General features: G+C 40.6%; 1 protein-coding gene across 4 annotated transcripts in view; it reads right to left on the reverse strand.

Annotated features, from left to right (window-relative positions):
* Positions 1 to 17,208, reverse strand: part of RGPD4 (RANBP2 like and GRIP domain containing 4) — a 55,230-nt gene extending 38,022 nt beyond the window's left edge. For all 4 annotated transcript variants that reach the window (XM_059943062.1, XM_059943063.1, XM_059943061.1 and 1 more), the window contains exons 1-7: positions 17,039 to 17,208; positions 12,198 to 12,265; positions 10,780 to 10,891; positions 10,115 to 10,267; positions 5,963 to 6,193; positions 5,484 to 5,629; positions 3,397 to 3,589 (exon numbers count right to left, since the gene is read on the reverse strand). In XM_059943062.1, the coding sequence (XP_059799045.1) occupies positions 3,397 to 3,589; positions 5,484 to 5,629; positions 5,963 to 6,193; positions 10,115 to 10,267; positions 10,780 to 10,891; positions 12,198 to 12,265; positions 17,039 to 17,110 (975 nt within the window). In that variant the 5' untranslated portion in view covers positions 17,111 to 17,208. The remainder of the gene's footprint in view (positions 1 to 3,396; positions 3,590 to 5,483; positions 5,630 to 5,962; positions 6,194 to 10,114; positions 10,268 to 10,779; positions 10,892 to 12,197; positions 12,266 to 17,038) is intronic.
* Between the last annotated feature and the right edge of the window lie 44 nt (positions 17,209 to 17,252).

The raw sequence follows: 17,252 nt of genomic DNA on the forward strand, positions 1-17,252 counted from the left end.
AAGACAGCTGCCTTCAGATATTAGGAAAATTACCTTGTAAAAGAAGGGCTAGACTTTTTAATAGCACCAAAAGAAAAAAACACCACCAATGGGTAGCAGCTTGAGAAATATTTTTACTCCATATAAGGAAGCACCAAGAACCAAATTATCCAAAAACGCAACAGGCTATCTTGAAAAGTAGCAAATGTCCATCACTGAAATGTTCAGTTCCAGACAATGAACACTTACTGGAGATATCCTAAAATTTAACTATATGGATGGTGGGTGTAACTGCTGTTAAACCTCTAATGACTTTCTTAAATTGGTAGTGGGAGTATAATTTGGTACAACCTCTGTGAGGCTAGAAATTTGGCAATAGCTCTAAAACTTATATATGCATAGATACACTTTGATCCTGCCATTCTTCTCTCAAGAATTTATTCCACCCGCAAATTTTCACATGTGAAATGGCATAAATTAGTCATTGCAGAATTATTTTGAAGTAGCATAGCAAAAAAGTAAAACCTGGTATCGTGGTTTTAGGGCACTGGTTTAAAGAAACCCAATCTATGGTACATCCACAGAATGAAATAACATGCAAACGTCAGAACAAATGAGGGTGCTGTACTCATGCTATGTTTTCTGGGCTGATATGGAAATATCACCAAGATATATTTCATGGAAATAAAGTAAAATAAATAGAATGTACAGAATTTCTTCTTTCTGTATTTTCTAAGAAGAGTGTGCATGCATAAAACATTTCTTGAAGAACTCATAAGAAGCTAATGACATTAGTTCCTCCAGGGAAGAGAAGTAAATGACTAAGGAACAGACACAGGAAAGAGTTTTCACTGTATATTCTTACATGCCACTACAATATGAAACCATGTGAATATAACCACCTTTCCAAAGATAATTTTTCAAAATAAATATATTACTTATGAACCTAAAAACTTCCGATTTTGAATTTTAGAAACATTAGTTTGACCTATGCTTTTACCCAGAAGTTTTTTAAGCATGAAGCCAAACTTAGTCATCTATAGATAGATGTTGAAGACCACAGAAAATAAGAAACAAAATGTGACATAATTCTTTTTGCTTTCAAACTGACCTCAATTCATAAAACTGGCACCTTTTCCAGAACTACTCAACCGCTATCATTTGGGACCAGTAAATTAGTTATGAATGTACTCAGTCACATCATCTCAAATCAACACTTCCTCATCTTAATTAAAAGGTTTCAAAAGAGGGAATTCCCTGGCAGTCCAGTGGTTAGGACTCGGCGCTTTCACTGCCGAGGGCCCCGGTTCAATCCCTGGTCAGGGAACCAAGATCCCGCAAGCTGCACGGTGCGGCCAAAGAAAAGGTTTCAAAAGAGAATTTGCTTAAAGCCTAGCTGAAACACAGACACGCAGCTCTTCCTCAACTTACGATGGGGTTATGCCCCAATAAACCCGTAAGTTGAAAATATCCTAAGTTGAAATGCATTTAATACACCTGACCTACCAAACATCACAGCTTAGCCTCACCTACCTTCAACATGTTCAGAGCACTTACATTAGCCTACAGTCGGGCAAACTCATCTAATGCAAAAAGCCCACTTATTATAAAGTGCTGAATATCTCGTGTGATTGACTGAATACTGTACTAAAAATGAAAAGCAGGACTGTTGTTGTCTGGGTACAGATGGCTGTAAGTCCTCATGGTCGTGTGACAGATGGGGGGTGCAGCCTGCTGCCACCGCCCAGCATCGCAGGAGAGTATGTACCACGTATCGCCAGCCCAGGAAAAGATCAACATTCAAAGTACAGTTTGTCCTGGACGCGTAGCACTTTCACACCGTTGTAAAGTTGAAAATCTGTAAGTCGGACAATCATAAGCGGGGGACTACCTGGACTCACTAGAACTACAGCAGTCCCCTGAGCAAGGGTCTGAAAACCCTACCATTAAAAAAGTTAGCCTCACGCAATCAATTAAGAGAGAGATTTAGTTTTTACTATTTAAAAAGGTCAAAGTTTAATACAATAAACTAATGAATACAAGAAAAAAGAAAGACTCACAGATATATAGAACAAACTAGTGGTTACCAGTGGGGAGAGGGAAGGAGGGAGGGGCAAGGTATTGGTGGGGGGTTAAGAGGTGCAAACCGTTGTGTATAAAATGAGCTATAAGGATATACTGTACAACACAGGGAATAGAGCCAATATTTCACAATAACTATAAAGGGAGTATAACCTTTAAAAATGGTGACTCACTATATTATATACCTGTAACTTATTCAATACTGTACATCAACTACGCTGCAATTTTAAAAAGGTCAATGTTTAGAATGGTTGACTGTGTGTTAACTTAAAAATACACATTTTTTAAAAATTTAATACATTTTAGTTTCCATTAAAAATAAGAAAATTGTCAACTACTTGAGGATTCTGTAAAAATATTAATCATAAGTACCTTTTAGTGCTTATATAAATTAGCAAACTTCATTAACTTCACTAATTTTCACTAAAACATATTCCTTATGAACCAAAATGCTTCCACTGAGCACACCGTAGCACTGTGGACCACATATCAACAGGTTTTTAAAAGATCTAGGTAATATGAACTAGAAGGAGGAACATTCCCTAAAAGTAAATCTGTAGTGAACCCCTTTTTCTTTCTCTCAGGCAAAAGATTATTCTCCAAGCTAACAGTAATTTTTACAAGCTGGGCTTAATTCATTTTTTGGAAGACTGCTCATCTCTTTTCACTTCAGAATTACTACAAGCTCACTAAAGAAAACATTAAAACTACAAAAATGAATTAGGGAAGGGATAAGAGCCAGCATCTCATCATCTAAAAATAATGGTTAATATTTTGGCGTATTTTCTTCATGTCACGTTCTATGTATAAAGAAGTTTCATGTTTCCAAAGATGAGTAAGTATACTGCTATACATTAAATATACTATTAATGTTGTATACATACTACATATGTATGTTTCCAATTAACATGTTGAAATGCGTGTGGTAAACACATTCTTCTAACATAGCTTACGCAACCATACCCCAAAATTTACTTACTTAGTTTTTCGTCCAAGTTATGCGTATCTTTTTGAATGAAGTTTTATCCACACTTGAGACTATTTCCATACTACAGGTTCCCAGAAATGGCAGAGTAAAAAGATCAAATTCTTCAGACTGATCTTCCAAAAAGCCATAGCAATGCCAACTGCCACCAGCAATGCATCAATGTACGTGTTTCACCAACCTCACCAGTACTGTATAAATCTTGTTATTCTTCACCCATCAAAGAACTATTTCATCTTAATTTTACATATTTACCCATACTTTCATTATGTACCAGGACACACCTCCATGTGAAATACAACAAAGTCTCACTGAAATGTCAATTGCATGCAAAACTGGGAGTGGATTACCTGAAAGGCTATGAGATAGCACAACACAGCCAGCTCAGAGAGCGCTCGCCACTGCACGTCACTATGCTGACCCATCTTCAAAAGCAGAGAACCAGCATGCATGTAGAAATGTCCTCTCACTTCGAAGAAAGTAGCTGAGAGTTCATCATTTCCACCCACACAAGGTTTCACAGACTGAAGAGCACTATCAAAACTGTAATATTAAAGTAATAAACATGCATTAAACTACTGCATTGTGAATAATCAGTTTCATTATTTAATTCAAAATAAAATAAAACAATTTATTTCAAGCTTCATCTTCCACATTCTCTCAATAATCCATATTGTTTTATGAATTACAAATCATCTAGTGCTTATTGTTATTCCACACACTTCTTATACTTCAAGCTTAACCTCTAGAATGTCTTATTCCAAAACATCTTCTCCATATGGTTTTGTTATTTAATCCAAAGTTGAAATTTCTCAAATTAAACATGCCATTTTCAAATTATCAGTAAATAACTAAAATATGTGCATTATCAATGCCATAACTGCTCTTCTTACTATATACATAACTACAGAGTTAAATAAATTATATTTCTCACTATTATTTGTAATCTATGTACTAATTAATGCTTTTGAATCCTAATGGTTCTCAGAATCTTCATTTTGTAAAAAAATCAAAAGCAAACACAATAGAAATGTGAAGGATGATTTTAAAGTAGATTATAAGAAATCTGAACAACAGATATTTCTTCTAGCAGGTGAGTTCCTGGAACCCCTAGAGCAGGGGTCCCCAAACCCAGGCCTCGTGCCGATACAGGTCTGCAGCCTGTTAGGAACCGGGCCGCAAGGCAGGAGGGGAGCGAAGCTGCATCTGCGGCTCCCTATCGCTCACATCACTGCCTGAACCGCCCCCCAACCCCACCCTCCCCGTCCCCGCCCCCGCCCCACCCCCAGTCCCTGGAAAAAACTGTCTTCCACAAAACCAGTCCCTGATGCCAAAAGGGTTGGGGACCGCTGCCCTAGAGGGTCTTAACACCCCTCCTAGGGATCCATGAAGTTAAAACTTTTTTTTAGTACTACTAAAAAATTGTCTCTTTCTCCTGCATTTCCTCATGTAACCAAGTCTTTAAGTATATAACCACACCAAAATAAAAAAAACAAAAAAACCTAAATATTTTCTAAAATGATCTAAAAGTTCAATTTAGTTTTTTTTGGATACTCCCTTACCCTACCCATGTTAAGACACTAAGTACTTCCTCAAGAAAACTACCTCTACACTTCAGTGAAAAGAATTACTTTTCAGACAAATGGAGAGTGTAAACCAGGGAACGTCAAACTTTTCCTATAAAGGGCCACATACTAATGTGGCTTTGCAGGCACACCACCTCTGTCACAAGTGCTCAGTTCTACCACTGCAGTGTGTAAGCAGCCATAGATAACACACAACAATGAGCATGGCTGTGTCCAGGAGAACTTTATTCATACAATCAGGCTGTAAGCCTTGTTTAAGCCCACAAGCTCTAGTCAACCCCTACTCTAAACTAACACACAAATCCAAGTGATGTTTCTGTTCAGTGGAATTTATTTTAATCAAGTGGAGATACTGGTCCTCAAAATTAAAACGTGGAAAACAGAAAAATCATGTATTATATTTTAGTTATCTTGTTTCTAAGCTAAAACACTGTTTTCTGAAACATCAGTCACGTTAACAGCTTATACTAGAATATCTGACAAATGAAGTTTATTCTCTGATTTTCAATCAAGATTGTATCATTTTTTTTGAAACAAAATATGGAACAGCAGTTAGAACATTCATTTTCAGGCTCAACTCTTTATTAAGTATGTCAAAACTAAATATTTAACTATAACTTAATAAAGCCTAAGCAGTAATACAGTTCTCTAGAAATCAAAGTCACACAAAACCAATTACAATATCCCCACAAAAGAAGATTCCTACTAAGTAGTTCATTATGTTAACTATTACCTCTGGATATATTACAGAAAAAATAATGCCATTAAGATGTTTAGACCAATGAACGGAATTACCACAAACAGAAAATCTGTAGTTGACACCGAGGTACTCTTTCCGTAGGTCAACATACCTCTCCAGTAATTCCCTGCTCTCTTGCACATCTCTCGTGGACAGCGTGAGAAGCATAAGGTTAGCATAGGCTAGAAGTAAGTCCTGATTGGTTGCTCGCCAGTTACTTTTATCAGACTCCAAACACTGTGAAGATTCCAGATATTCCTATTTTGCAAAAAGAACTCCAAGTTACAAAACTTTATCATGTGTTACAAAACTGAGTGCTTTATGCCTACAAATTCCTTTGCCCATTCCTATGCTGTAAAACCATGTCGATTTTAAATCAGCCTATAAAAACAAAAAATATATAAACGTATTGCTCATATTTATTTCTCCAATCCACCCATTATAAATTGAAATCATGCTAGTAAATATCTCATTTCACAGTTGCTATACATAAATGAAAGAAATTTAGGTCTTGGAAGGCAGCGCTTAAATACAAAGGGATATATGGTAACTGTCCATAAAGAAGTGTGAGACCCAACAGTTTTTACCCACCTTAAGGGTCTGTACAACACAGGAATTCCACTCTAAACTTGAACGCAAGGCTGTGTTTCTCTCTGCCTGGTGGCAGTGGGCCACAGCATCCTTCAGTCTATTGTTCGAGCGATACAGCTCTACTAGTCGGATGTTCATGTGGACATCATCAGGTCTTGCATAAAGTTCTGACTGAATCAAGTCGAAAAGTTTATTCCATCCATCTTCACCTTTACAATCTAAAAGCTGCTCCTATTTTTAAAGAACCGTGAATTAGAGAAACATCTGTGCAACTTCAAACACATCATGGCTCCTAGGAGCATCATCCCACTGCGTCTGGCTTTACTCAATTCCCACTCTACATACCTCATTAGCCCCTCAGAGTCACTTCCAGCCCAGAAGCTAAACCTCAAGAAATGTACGTGGGGAGAAACACCTGGGATGACACAGCAGCAGTGGCTGCCCATGCTCACCTCAGAGTGTGCCAGGACGACCGGCCCGCGTCCCTGCACACTCCGGGCACTACCAGAAGCCTAGCCTCCCAGGAACCGTTGCCATCAGGGTCCTCACCCTCAATGTGCTCTGCATCTCCCTAAGGCTGACCCATCCCTGCCCCCTCTGCTCCCACTGTGGAGCTCCTACTGCTCTGCTATCTTCTCAAAGTCTTCACCTTCTGGCCTTTCTGAATGGGGTCCCATTCCAAGACAGCTGCCATCACTTCTCTGCTAGCCTACGCACAAGTAGAGGAGGTGGGGGTCTCCCGGCGTCACCACCAGACCATGTCCCCGCCCCACCCCCACATCCCTGCTCCTAACTCTGTTTTCTAAAGGACTTGCTATCCGGCTACTCCTCCAGGTCCCCCCTCATCAGTAACTGGAATAGAACCGTCCTCCTTTATCCCTAACAACTGCCACTGTCCGTGGCAACTGAGAAGTGCACAAGACACATAATAGCCTGGCCATTCTGCTCTTTAACGACCTCATCTCCACTGCTCCACACTCCAGCCTCAGCCATCCATTTGGCAAAATCTGGGCAAAATTTTGATCAAAGCGCTCAGACCGCCACACCCTCTCATTTTCCCACCTCACTGGGGCTCACATACCCTCACTGCCACACCTCTTTGCCTCTACCACATGAAAAGCGTTCAGTACACTGACATCACCAAGTTTTAATTTTCCATGAAATACACACATACACTTTCCTTCCATGTCAAGCTGAAATGCCACAGTCCCAATATCCACAATTACTCCTTACTTACAGATGCCTTCAATTAACTCCCTCCACCTTTCCTGGAGACCCCGCCACCTGCTTTCTCTGCGCCCATACACTAACAGATGAACAAGTGAGTGCAGGGCGTTCGGGAATTTGGGAAATCACAAGCAAGCTAACTGGTTTACTTGCACAATCTCAAACTGCCAAACTGGTAATGCCTAGAAAAAATAAAGCCCTACTTTACTTCTAATAAATGCACTTTCTCCATTCCCTGAAGAGTTCACTTCATACTCCTCTTTCCTCCAACCCTCACTTTCAACTTATGATCACAACTCATCCCCCGCGGAGAAAATGGAAGCCATCACCTCTAAGCTCCACTCTACCTTCCTGCACTCACCTCCCCACCCTGCCGCCTCGCAGACCATGCTCGCCATTAGTGCCCTTTCTCCCTCACCAATCTCTCTCCTCCTGGATAAGTTCTGTAACTTACACTTGGTGTGTCTATAACTGCAAAAAAGCCCTAGACTTCAATTATATGTTTAAAAATAAGTAAGTAAAAGATCAACACCATTACGGATGCTTTTCAAAAATTCTACTCTCGGGACTTCCCTGGTGGCGCAATAGTTAAGACTCCGCGCTCCCAATGCAGGGGGCCCAGGTTTGATCCCTGGTCAGGGAACTAGATCCCACATGCATGCTGCAACTAAGAGTTCGCATGCCACAACTAAGGAGCTGGCGAGCTGCAACTAAAGGAGCCTGCCAGCCACAACTAAGGAGCCCGTGAGCCGCAACTAAGACCCGGTGCAACCAAATAAGTAAATAAATAAATATTAAAAAAAAAAATTCTGCTCCCATACCCAAGAGAAAAAGCTCTCTCATTAATAATATTGAGTAGTTTTGTTCATTAAAGAAATGCCAAAAAACTATTTACTGTAAGTAAGCCTCAAATTTTAGGAGAAATAGAATTACTTTGCTAAATAGTTACAAATCTCATGGATTTCTATTCCAAAAGATGGGGGGGAAAATCTGACATAAGATTTAGTTTTAGACAACACTGTCTTTAAAGAGTCATTAAAGAAAATCAGGATGCTTCAGAAACATTTAGCTTTTGGTTATACTGCAAGAAGAATAATCCCCTCCCATTTATACATGGTCCGTAATGTCACAATGGAATGGATTGTCATGGCCAATAAGGAAATTATGTTTGAGGCATAAAACAAAGATAATAAGGTAAAGAAATCTACACACTGAAACCTAACATTTTAGATTAATATTTAAAATCCAGGTGCTTATCACAGGGAGAAAAACTTAATGTTACTAGTATTTATCTCTAGGGGCTTTTAAAACACCTCTGATTTAAAAATCTGTGCACAATTGCTCATACCAGATTTGTAATAGGTAAAAATTGGAAACAACTGAAATTTCCCTCAAAAGTAAATGGTTAAACTGTGGAACACACCCATATGACGAAATACTACTCAGCAATAAAAGGAAGGAACCAACTACTGACTGATACACACAACCTGAATGGGTCTCAAGGGCATTGTACAGAATGAAAAAAGCCAACCTCAAAAGGTCACCCGATGCCTGATTCTATTTACACAACATTTTTAAATTACAAAATTATAAAGACAGAACAAATTCACAGTTGGCAGAAGTTAAGGACGATGGGAAGGAGAGGTGGATGTGACCACAGAAGGGCAAGCATGAAAGACGCCCTGTGGTGATGGGGCAGTTCTGTCTCTTGACTGCAGTGCTGGTTATGCAAATCTACACACGTGATGAGATGAACAAGAACTGAACACACGCTGCACCAACGCCAAAATCCTGGTGTGATATTGTATTATAGTTACATTAAGAGGTAACCACTGGGGAGAGCTGGATGAAGTAAACTCAGGACCTCTCTGTACAATCTTTGCAACTTCCTGAGAAAAATCTATAATTATTTCAAAATAAAAAAGTTTTAAAAATTCTATCGGACACATGTATAAGTCGGGATGGAGGGGGTCCTGTTAAAAACAATGTACACTGGGACTTCCCTGGCGGTCCCGTGGTTAGTACTCAGCACTCTCACTGCCGGGGCCCGGGGTTCGATCCCTGGTCGGGGAACTAAGATCCTACAAGCCACCCAATATATTGGTTACGACCCAACATACACTTAAAATTGTTTGCCTAGTATATTTGGAAAGACTTTCTCCAGAAGAATCACTTAATAAACTATATTTCACTCAGTAAAGAATAACAAGCATAATGAGTTAATATATTAGCAACAAGTTTCTATCATTTTTAGAAATTACCTATAACATGTTAGAGAAACTGTCTTTTAACTTTTGCTTGAAAACCTCACAATCCCATAACACAGTCCTTTCCAAATTTAGATAACAGTTCTTTAAAAACTTTATAACTCTAAACTGTCACCCTATGGGTAATTTTCACCCAATGAAGCAAAAATTTCATATCAGATAGAAGTCAGTTTAATCTTAGCTCCACCATCTAGCTAACAAACCGTAAAATCCCTAAAATATTAATCATTCCAAAGGGTAAATGAGATGCCATGTGTGAAGCAAACTCGTGCCTAATGAAACAGCATATTGTGATAACGTACGTACCGTGAAATGGCCTCCACAATAAGTTAACGTCCATCACCTCACCCAGCTACAATTACTTTTTCTTGTGATGAAAACTTTTAAGATCCACTCTTAGCAACTTTCAAATGCACAGTGCAGTACTGTTGCCTATAGTCACAAGCTGTACTTCACATCCCCAGAACTTATTTATCTTGTAACTGAAGGTTTGTACCCCTGTGACCCCCTTCACCCATTTCCCACACTCCCCATCCCCACACACACCGGTTTAAAGGTTACTACTGAAATCATTTAAACTCCAAATATTAGAAATAGCTGTGTCTTAAGTTCTCCCCAACTGCTTTTATTATATGCTTTCTTTTGCTTAATTTTTTACCTTTAGTTTATAAACTGCAGGACTTCCTGGAAAAAGTTTAGCTGCTCTTTCAACCCAGTATTTAGTTCTTCCATCACTAACATCATTTTTACAGAGCAATTCTGCAATCTTCAACACAAGATCTTTTTGTGTTGGGTTTAATTCCACTGAACGCTGATATCAAAAAAGAATTAAGAAATTAGTAGGATTCCTAAAGTCCATACACTCATACACAAAAATTAAAAGTTTATCAAGTGACTCTATTAAAACTCTATTTCTAAATGACAGCATGTTATTTCAAGGCTGTTAAAGTGTCTGCAAGTTTTCTGAAGATGAATTAAAAAAATTATCTTTTTATTTGGTAAACGCAAAACAGAAAAGGAAGGGAGGGAGGGAGGGAGGGAACCACACACATAAGAACAGCATTTCTGATCATGGTAAACTTGAAATTTATAGGTGTTAATCTTCTTTTACAATCGCTAATCTCTTAATGATAAAATACAGCATTCTTTGGGCTAACTACTTTAAAATCTGTTTCAAGCTGTTTCACTTAATAGTACGATGATACCAGTGCTTGTTTTCAAGACATCCATAAAATATATTTGAATTATTTATTACATAAATTAATCTGGGCATTATGTGTGTTTGGCTGTGCGAAGGCTATGTTTTAATCTTATATAGTTTACCTTATAACATTCAACCGCTTTCTCTATGTTTTCCTCCACTTCGTAAAGAAGGCCGAGAAATCTGTGAGCTTTGGGATCCCTTTCTTGCACATTAATGTATGTAGATATATATCTGTTTAAAAATAATAATAATATAAAAACAATCTTTAAATTATCACATTTAGAACTGCATTTAACTGAGAGAATATGCTGAGAGAATATCTTAAGCCAAGCAACCACTAAACTAACATATTGTTATTCTAATTGTTGACTACCACTGTTTACTTAAAGTAGAATATGCAGATAACTGAAAAGCATCCACAGAAAGAAAGAGATAATACTTAAACACAAGCACACGTACAAAGTTGACAACATACTCATTTTACCATTAAATGGTACATTTACCAAATTTTTTTTTCTAGTGCTACCCATTCTTAAGACATGAACACATAAATTACTTTTTTTCTATTATTACATTTTGGTAATAGCACTAAGTTTTGCACAGAAATTAGAAAGTGATTACAATATATCTTTGAACTATCATAATGCAGAACACTAAAGAGCAACAATTTCCAAATAACAACTAAGGGAATGTATTCACCTTTTAAACAAGAAAATAACATCTAACGGGACTGTACCCAGCTAAAACAGCACAGAAGAAAAATCACTCACTACACCACCAAATGCCAGTTACTTCCATTCCTTAACTCAAGTGACAACTAAAAATAAGCATATTCTAGGCCCAGTGAATGTTATCACAGGAGATATTAGACCAAAGATCAACACTGGATCAATATGGTGTCATATTAATAAGGAACAGGGTTAACAGCTCCAATGCTGCTAGTTAAATAAAGGCGCTAACACTTTCCTTATCAGAATTTTCATCTTCCCATCAATGCCTTTAATAGCCTGCCTCCCTCAGAATTTCCAACTTTAAGCCACTATAAATCAGGAAATCAGACCACCAAGCTTCTTGGTTCTATGGTGAGACAAAGCCTCACAGGATCACCTATCCAGTCAATTAAAGGTCTTTTACACAAGCTATTCTCCTGCTCAGAAATTAGTTTAATTTTGTATTCACTGTCATTTTTTTCCAGCTGATAAAAGCAGCAGATATCTAACCAGGAAGAAATTAAAATATAGGCATGGTTCTCTTTTTATTCTAACCCAGGACAATCTTTAGAGGAAGTTTAATGCCAAACGATTTCTTGTCCCAGGTGTAAACAAGCAGCAGGCATGCAGAAAGTATCATTCTAGACTCAACCTGCATATGGAATCCAGACTAGTTCTTATCACCAATCTGAGTGATGAATCCCTTATTTCCAGGACATACTTAGGAAGAACTGCTTAAAAACGTGTACTTAACCATTTCAAAGAAGAACATGAGGTTAAAGCACCGGTTTTAGAAAATTAAGGCATGTTTACAGTTTGGTACTTACTTTTTAGCAAGATCATATTCTTTAACTTCGTAATACAGCTTTGCAAAATAGAATCCTTTCATTGACTTCTAAAAAAAATTAAGAATTCTTTTATTTATCATATTTTGAATTCTGCATATTTTTCACAAGAGCTAAAATCTGTCCTAGCAAGGTTAATATTAATATATTTGATTTCTGTTCACTTAAAAGATTTTAAAAAATTGCCTGTAGAAATGCACATGTTCTAAAAGTCCTGAGTGCATGTTTTCTAATTTTCATGAAACAAAAAAATAAATTTAAGAACATCAAGACAAGATGACATCAGAAATTAAGAATTTATATCAGCAAGAAACCTTAGAAACCGTGTGGTGCCCCTCTCTCACTTTACAGATAAGTAAACAGACAGAAGCCCACTTTTCTAGGGAAGGAGAGGTACACAAGAGACTTCACTTCTCCTGCCACGTGTAAGCCTTTATGGGGAGAGTACCGAAGTACTTCAGACCCATTAAGGCACTGGGGATTCCCTGGTCCAGTTACTGACCGCTCCACAGATCATTATTCTACACTCAAGGAGCTAAAGAGGCAGAAATAAAAATTGAACTCTTCTGGTAATAATCCAAGTCCACACCCTGGCTCTTTTATTTCTATAAGCTCCAAAGTCCAGCCTGCTGGGACACACCAGATGATGTTACACACATGTGATAACAGTACACAGCCATCAAGCATCTTATTTTTGAAAGCTATATAAGGACACAGAAAAACAAAAATCAACATACTAAGTGAAAAAGCAGCCTACAAAGCAATGTTTTCATTGACTGATTTTATTCCTAAAAATACAGGTGTTAGATTTGTTCGCTGTGCCTGCTATTCACCAGGCACCATTCTGGGACCTGGGGAATGGGCAGGAAATTAAGTTTGTCTTCATGCACGAAGCCTGCAGTTCAGGAAGGGTGACAAGCACAGAAGCAGGAGAGAGTGCTATTTTACCGTATTTCACCAATTATGTACAGTGCCCTGCATTTTCACAAGGCTACAATCAGATTCAGCTCACGAAGCACAGGCACCCTAAGGCTGTGCCTGTCCAACTGGCAGAGCCCCAGGAGTAGGTCCTAAGTCCTCTTCCCTCTCAGAGCATCGCATCTGGGATACATAATCCATCTCACCCATGACTATGCTGACTCTCAAATGTGTATCTCTGGCTCTCAGCTCTCCTGAGCTCCAAACTTGTGTGTAAAATAGTAAGACCTGTCAGTTCTACCTTCTGTGTCACCTCAATCCATCCATTTCTCTACATCTCTACTGCTGCTACCAAAGTACAAGCCTGCTATGATCTCTCTGTGGGACTACCAAAACGACTAATTCCTTCCTGTTTCCCTCCCAAAATTAATTCGCCAAAACATAAGACAAACCACATTGTGCCTTTCTTTAAAATTTTAAATCCCTTTATGGCTTTAATTACACTTTGAAAATACCCATATTTCTCACCAAAGACTAGCATGACATGGCACCTGCCCAGCTCTACAACTTTACTTCATCTGCCCCTTGCATACTATGGTCTAGCCTGTGACTAACACCAGAATGCACCTCTCCAACTGGGGCAGCCCTGAGGAGTCTCACTGCTTAATTAAAAGAGGCAACTGTAGGTATTGATGTGATGTGATTTCTGCCCAGTACATCCAATGTCAGAGTAAAGAAATTCAATGAAGGTAATAAATGGCAGAGTAACTATGAGTCTCTTAAGGTAGTCAAATGCCTTATCATCTAATTATAGAGACAGTACGAATTAACGACCAAGATTCTCACTAACCTAGTCAAACAACAGCTAAGGGGCAGTGAGTTTGAGAGGATCAGCTGACAAGGAGGACCATGTTAAGCATGACTCACGTCTGGCACATAAACGGATATGAAAAGTAGAGTGAGTGGAAAGCCCTCAGTGCCACTCACCTCCCTCCCCTCTACACCTTGGGGAGGCAGAGCTGGGTCCAGTACACCTGCCAAAAGCATAACACAAGTATATCCATCACATTAAAAGAGCAAAAGAAATAAACCACAAGATCATCTCAAATGCCACCAAAAGAAAAAAAGCATGTGACAAAATTCAACACCCGGGCTTCCCCGGTGGCGCAGTGGATATGAATCTGCCTGCCAACGCAGGGGACACAGGTTCGAGCCCTGGTCCGGGAAGATCCCACATGCCACGGAGCAACTAAGCCCGTGTGCCACAACTACTGAGCCTGCGCTCTAGAGCCCGCGAGGCACAACTACTGCAGCCCGCACGCCTAGAGCCCGCACTCCTCAACAAGACAAGCCACCACACCGCAACAAAGAGTAGCCCCCGCTCGCTGCAACTAGAGAAAGCCCACACGCAGCAACAAAGACCCAATGCAGCCAAAAATAAATTAATTAATTTAAAAGAAAAAAAAGGAATACATCATACAAAACTAAACCAACCAAAAAAATAGAGCAATTATTATTTACTCTAGGAAAAATAAAACTACACAATAAAGGTGACTTAAATGCAAAACTATTTCCCTTACCATAATTATATAAACACTAGATATTCATTTAACTAAAATTTACAAGAACAGAACTGAAAAAAGGAGGGGAAAAGTAAATACATCCGTGGACAGGTCTGGAGGAAAGGTGAAAGCCAGTAGAAAGTGTCTAAAATGAGGAACAGGAAATAAAGAAATAAAACTACAGTTGACCCTTGAACAAAGCAAGGGTTAGGGGCACTGACCCTCTCTGCCCAGTTCAAAATCCACATATACTTACAGTCGGCCCTCTGTATACACACTCGGTTCCTCCAGAACCTCGGCTCCTCCATATCCAAGTTTCCACACCCTCAGATTCAACCAACCATAGATCGCACAGTACTCTAGCACATATTTATTGAAAATAAACCCACATATAAGTGGACCTGTGCTGTTCAAACCTGTTTTGTTCAAGGGTCAACTGTACACATGTATGTTATTCAGAAGTATGAAGTACAGATGTTAACGGTAGAACAAACACCTAAGAGCTGTCAAGTTGCCTCTAAAGAGCAGGAAATCAGGGGTGCAGAATAAAAAGCCAACTAGACAGAAAACTAGGAAAACTAAATAGAAGCCATCTGGAAAAAAAAAATTGAAGAAACATTAAGTGACATTTTCAACAAGAACAAAAGCAGACGTAAAGGAGTAGAAAATGGCAGAACAAAAGTTGAGGTGAACAAATGAAAGCACAGTGGAAGCCTGGGAAGACAGGAGACTATGGACCCATCATGGCACCTAGAACTTGGACATCCTAGAAAGCCTGGTCTGTTCACATATGGCCAGTCTCTGCCAAACTGGCTACCAAGTAGATACTAATCTCTTCCTACTCTTCACAGTTGCTGTCTCTGCTCACTCCACCATCTCCCTCCCAACCTGTCCACAGCGCCCTGTTTTGTCATTTCACTGACACCCAAGTTTATAGAATTACTGTCACATGTTCCAAAGTTATGCACTTGCTAATCAATATTCCACTGAAGGCCCCAGGTTCTAAAATCAATGATTTCTCCTTGTCTGAAAAAAAACATCTGATTAAAATACTCTTTATAAATGCAAAAGAAGTGACAATAATAACCAATCCTTAAAGTTTTGTCCCCTTATTTACTTGACGGAAAAGTTCCTTAGTTCGAAGAACATTCTAACTCCTGTCTAGACAGTGGTTCTTACTCTTTTGAGAGCCAGGGTCCCCACTTAGAATTTCATAAAAGCTCTCAACTTGCTTTAGAAAAAAAAGTTATACTGGTTTCAGAGGTACAGGAACGTTCAGTGAGGTTCTGGTACCACATGTGTATTCATGACTACGGCAGCAGCTGGGAATTACAATCTGTATGTAGGCACCTGGTCCCCTCCTCCGGAGAGATGGGCTGTCCGCCACTCCACTGGTTCTAAAAGAAACTAAACCACAACCACTGCCAAGATCCTGCCAAAATCCTGCCGAGCCACCTGTCTCCCCCGGACAAGTATCTTTCATCTCTCCAGGTCTCACTATCCACAGGGTCGTAGGCAGTGACACAACATACGCCTAATATGTGGCTAAAGACACAATTACGGTGCCATTATATTCATGACTGTCACTCGGTTTTCGGCTTTTAACTTCCTCATGCATCTTTATTCGCATAGGCCCCTGCCCAGAACACCTTGAACGACCGTGCCTTTAACAGCCACATCTGAGTGCTCACCAAACGCGCCGAGCACTGCCCCTCAATGTTTAACAAAGACCCGCCTAAAACTCCTGTCAATACCCTAACTCCACCCTACTAATTAAGTAAGCTACACTGGCCTCAAACCCCACAGCGTGTGCAGGGCAGAGTTGCGATTCGACCCCGGGCACCGACCAGGGATCCGACCAGCGACTGTCGGATCCACGGTGCACCCAGCTCGCTATCTGCCCCCAAGGATGGAAAGTACCCCGAGAGGCGTCGCCGGCAGGCCACGAAGTCTGCCCCAGACACAAGGCCCGGGAGGAAATTCACAACCCCCCAGGGCTCCGCTGAAAAACAAAATGCCGATAAAAGGAGATGTGAGGGGCGGCGGGGTGTGAGGGGCGGCGGGGTGTGAGGGGCGGCGGGGTGTAAGGGGCGGCGGGGCGGCCGGGCCTCGGCGCGGAGCCCGAGCCGTGGGCGCAGCGGGGCCGCCTCCCTGGCCGCCCGGGCGCCGGGAACGAAGAGAAGAGGAAGTGGAACAGAAAAAAAAGGAGAAGAAAGAAGAAAAAGCGCCAACGCCCGCCGCCCACCGCCCACCGCCCGCCCCGCCGCCGGCCGCGCCTCAACGCGAGCCATGGCGCCGCCGCCCGCGAGCCCGCCCGGAGGCCGCGCGTCCCGGCCCGCTCACCTCCCGGGGAGACGGGGCAGAGCCCTGTACCGAGGCGATATACCGCTCCACGTCGGCCTTACTGCGCCTCATCCCGCCGCCAACCAGGGTTCGGGCGCGGGACGCCAGCGCCTAGGCCGCAGCGGTCGCAGTCTCGGGAGCGCAGCGCCCAAAGGTCCGTGACGCAGCGCCGTCGCCGGCGAGAGGCCGACGCGCCTGCGAGTGTGCGTGCGTG

This window comes from Balaenoptera ricei, chromosome 13, assembly GCF_028023285.1.
Source record: "Balaenoptera ricei isolate mBalRic1 chromosome 13, mBalRic1.hap2, whole genome shotgun sequence".
Lineage (NCBI taxonomy): Eukaryota > Metazoa > Chordata > Mammalia > Artiodactyla > Balaenopteridae > Balaenoptera > Balaenoptera ricei.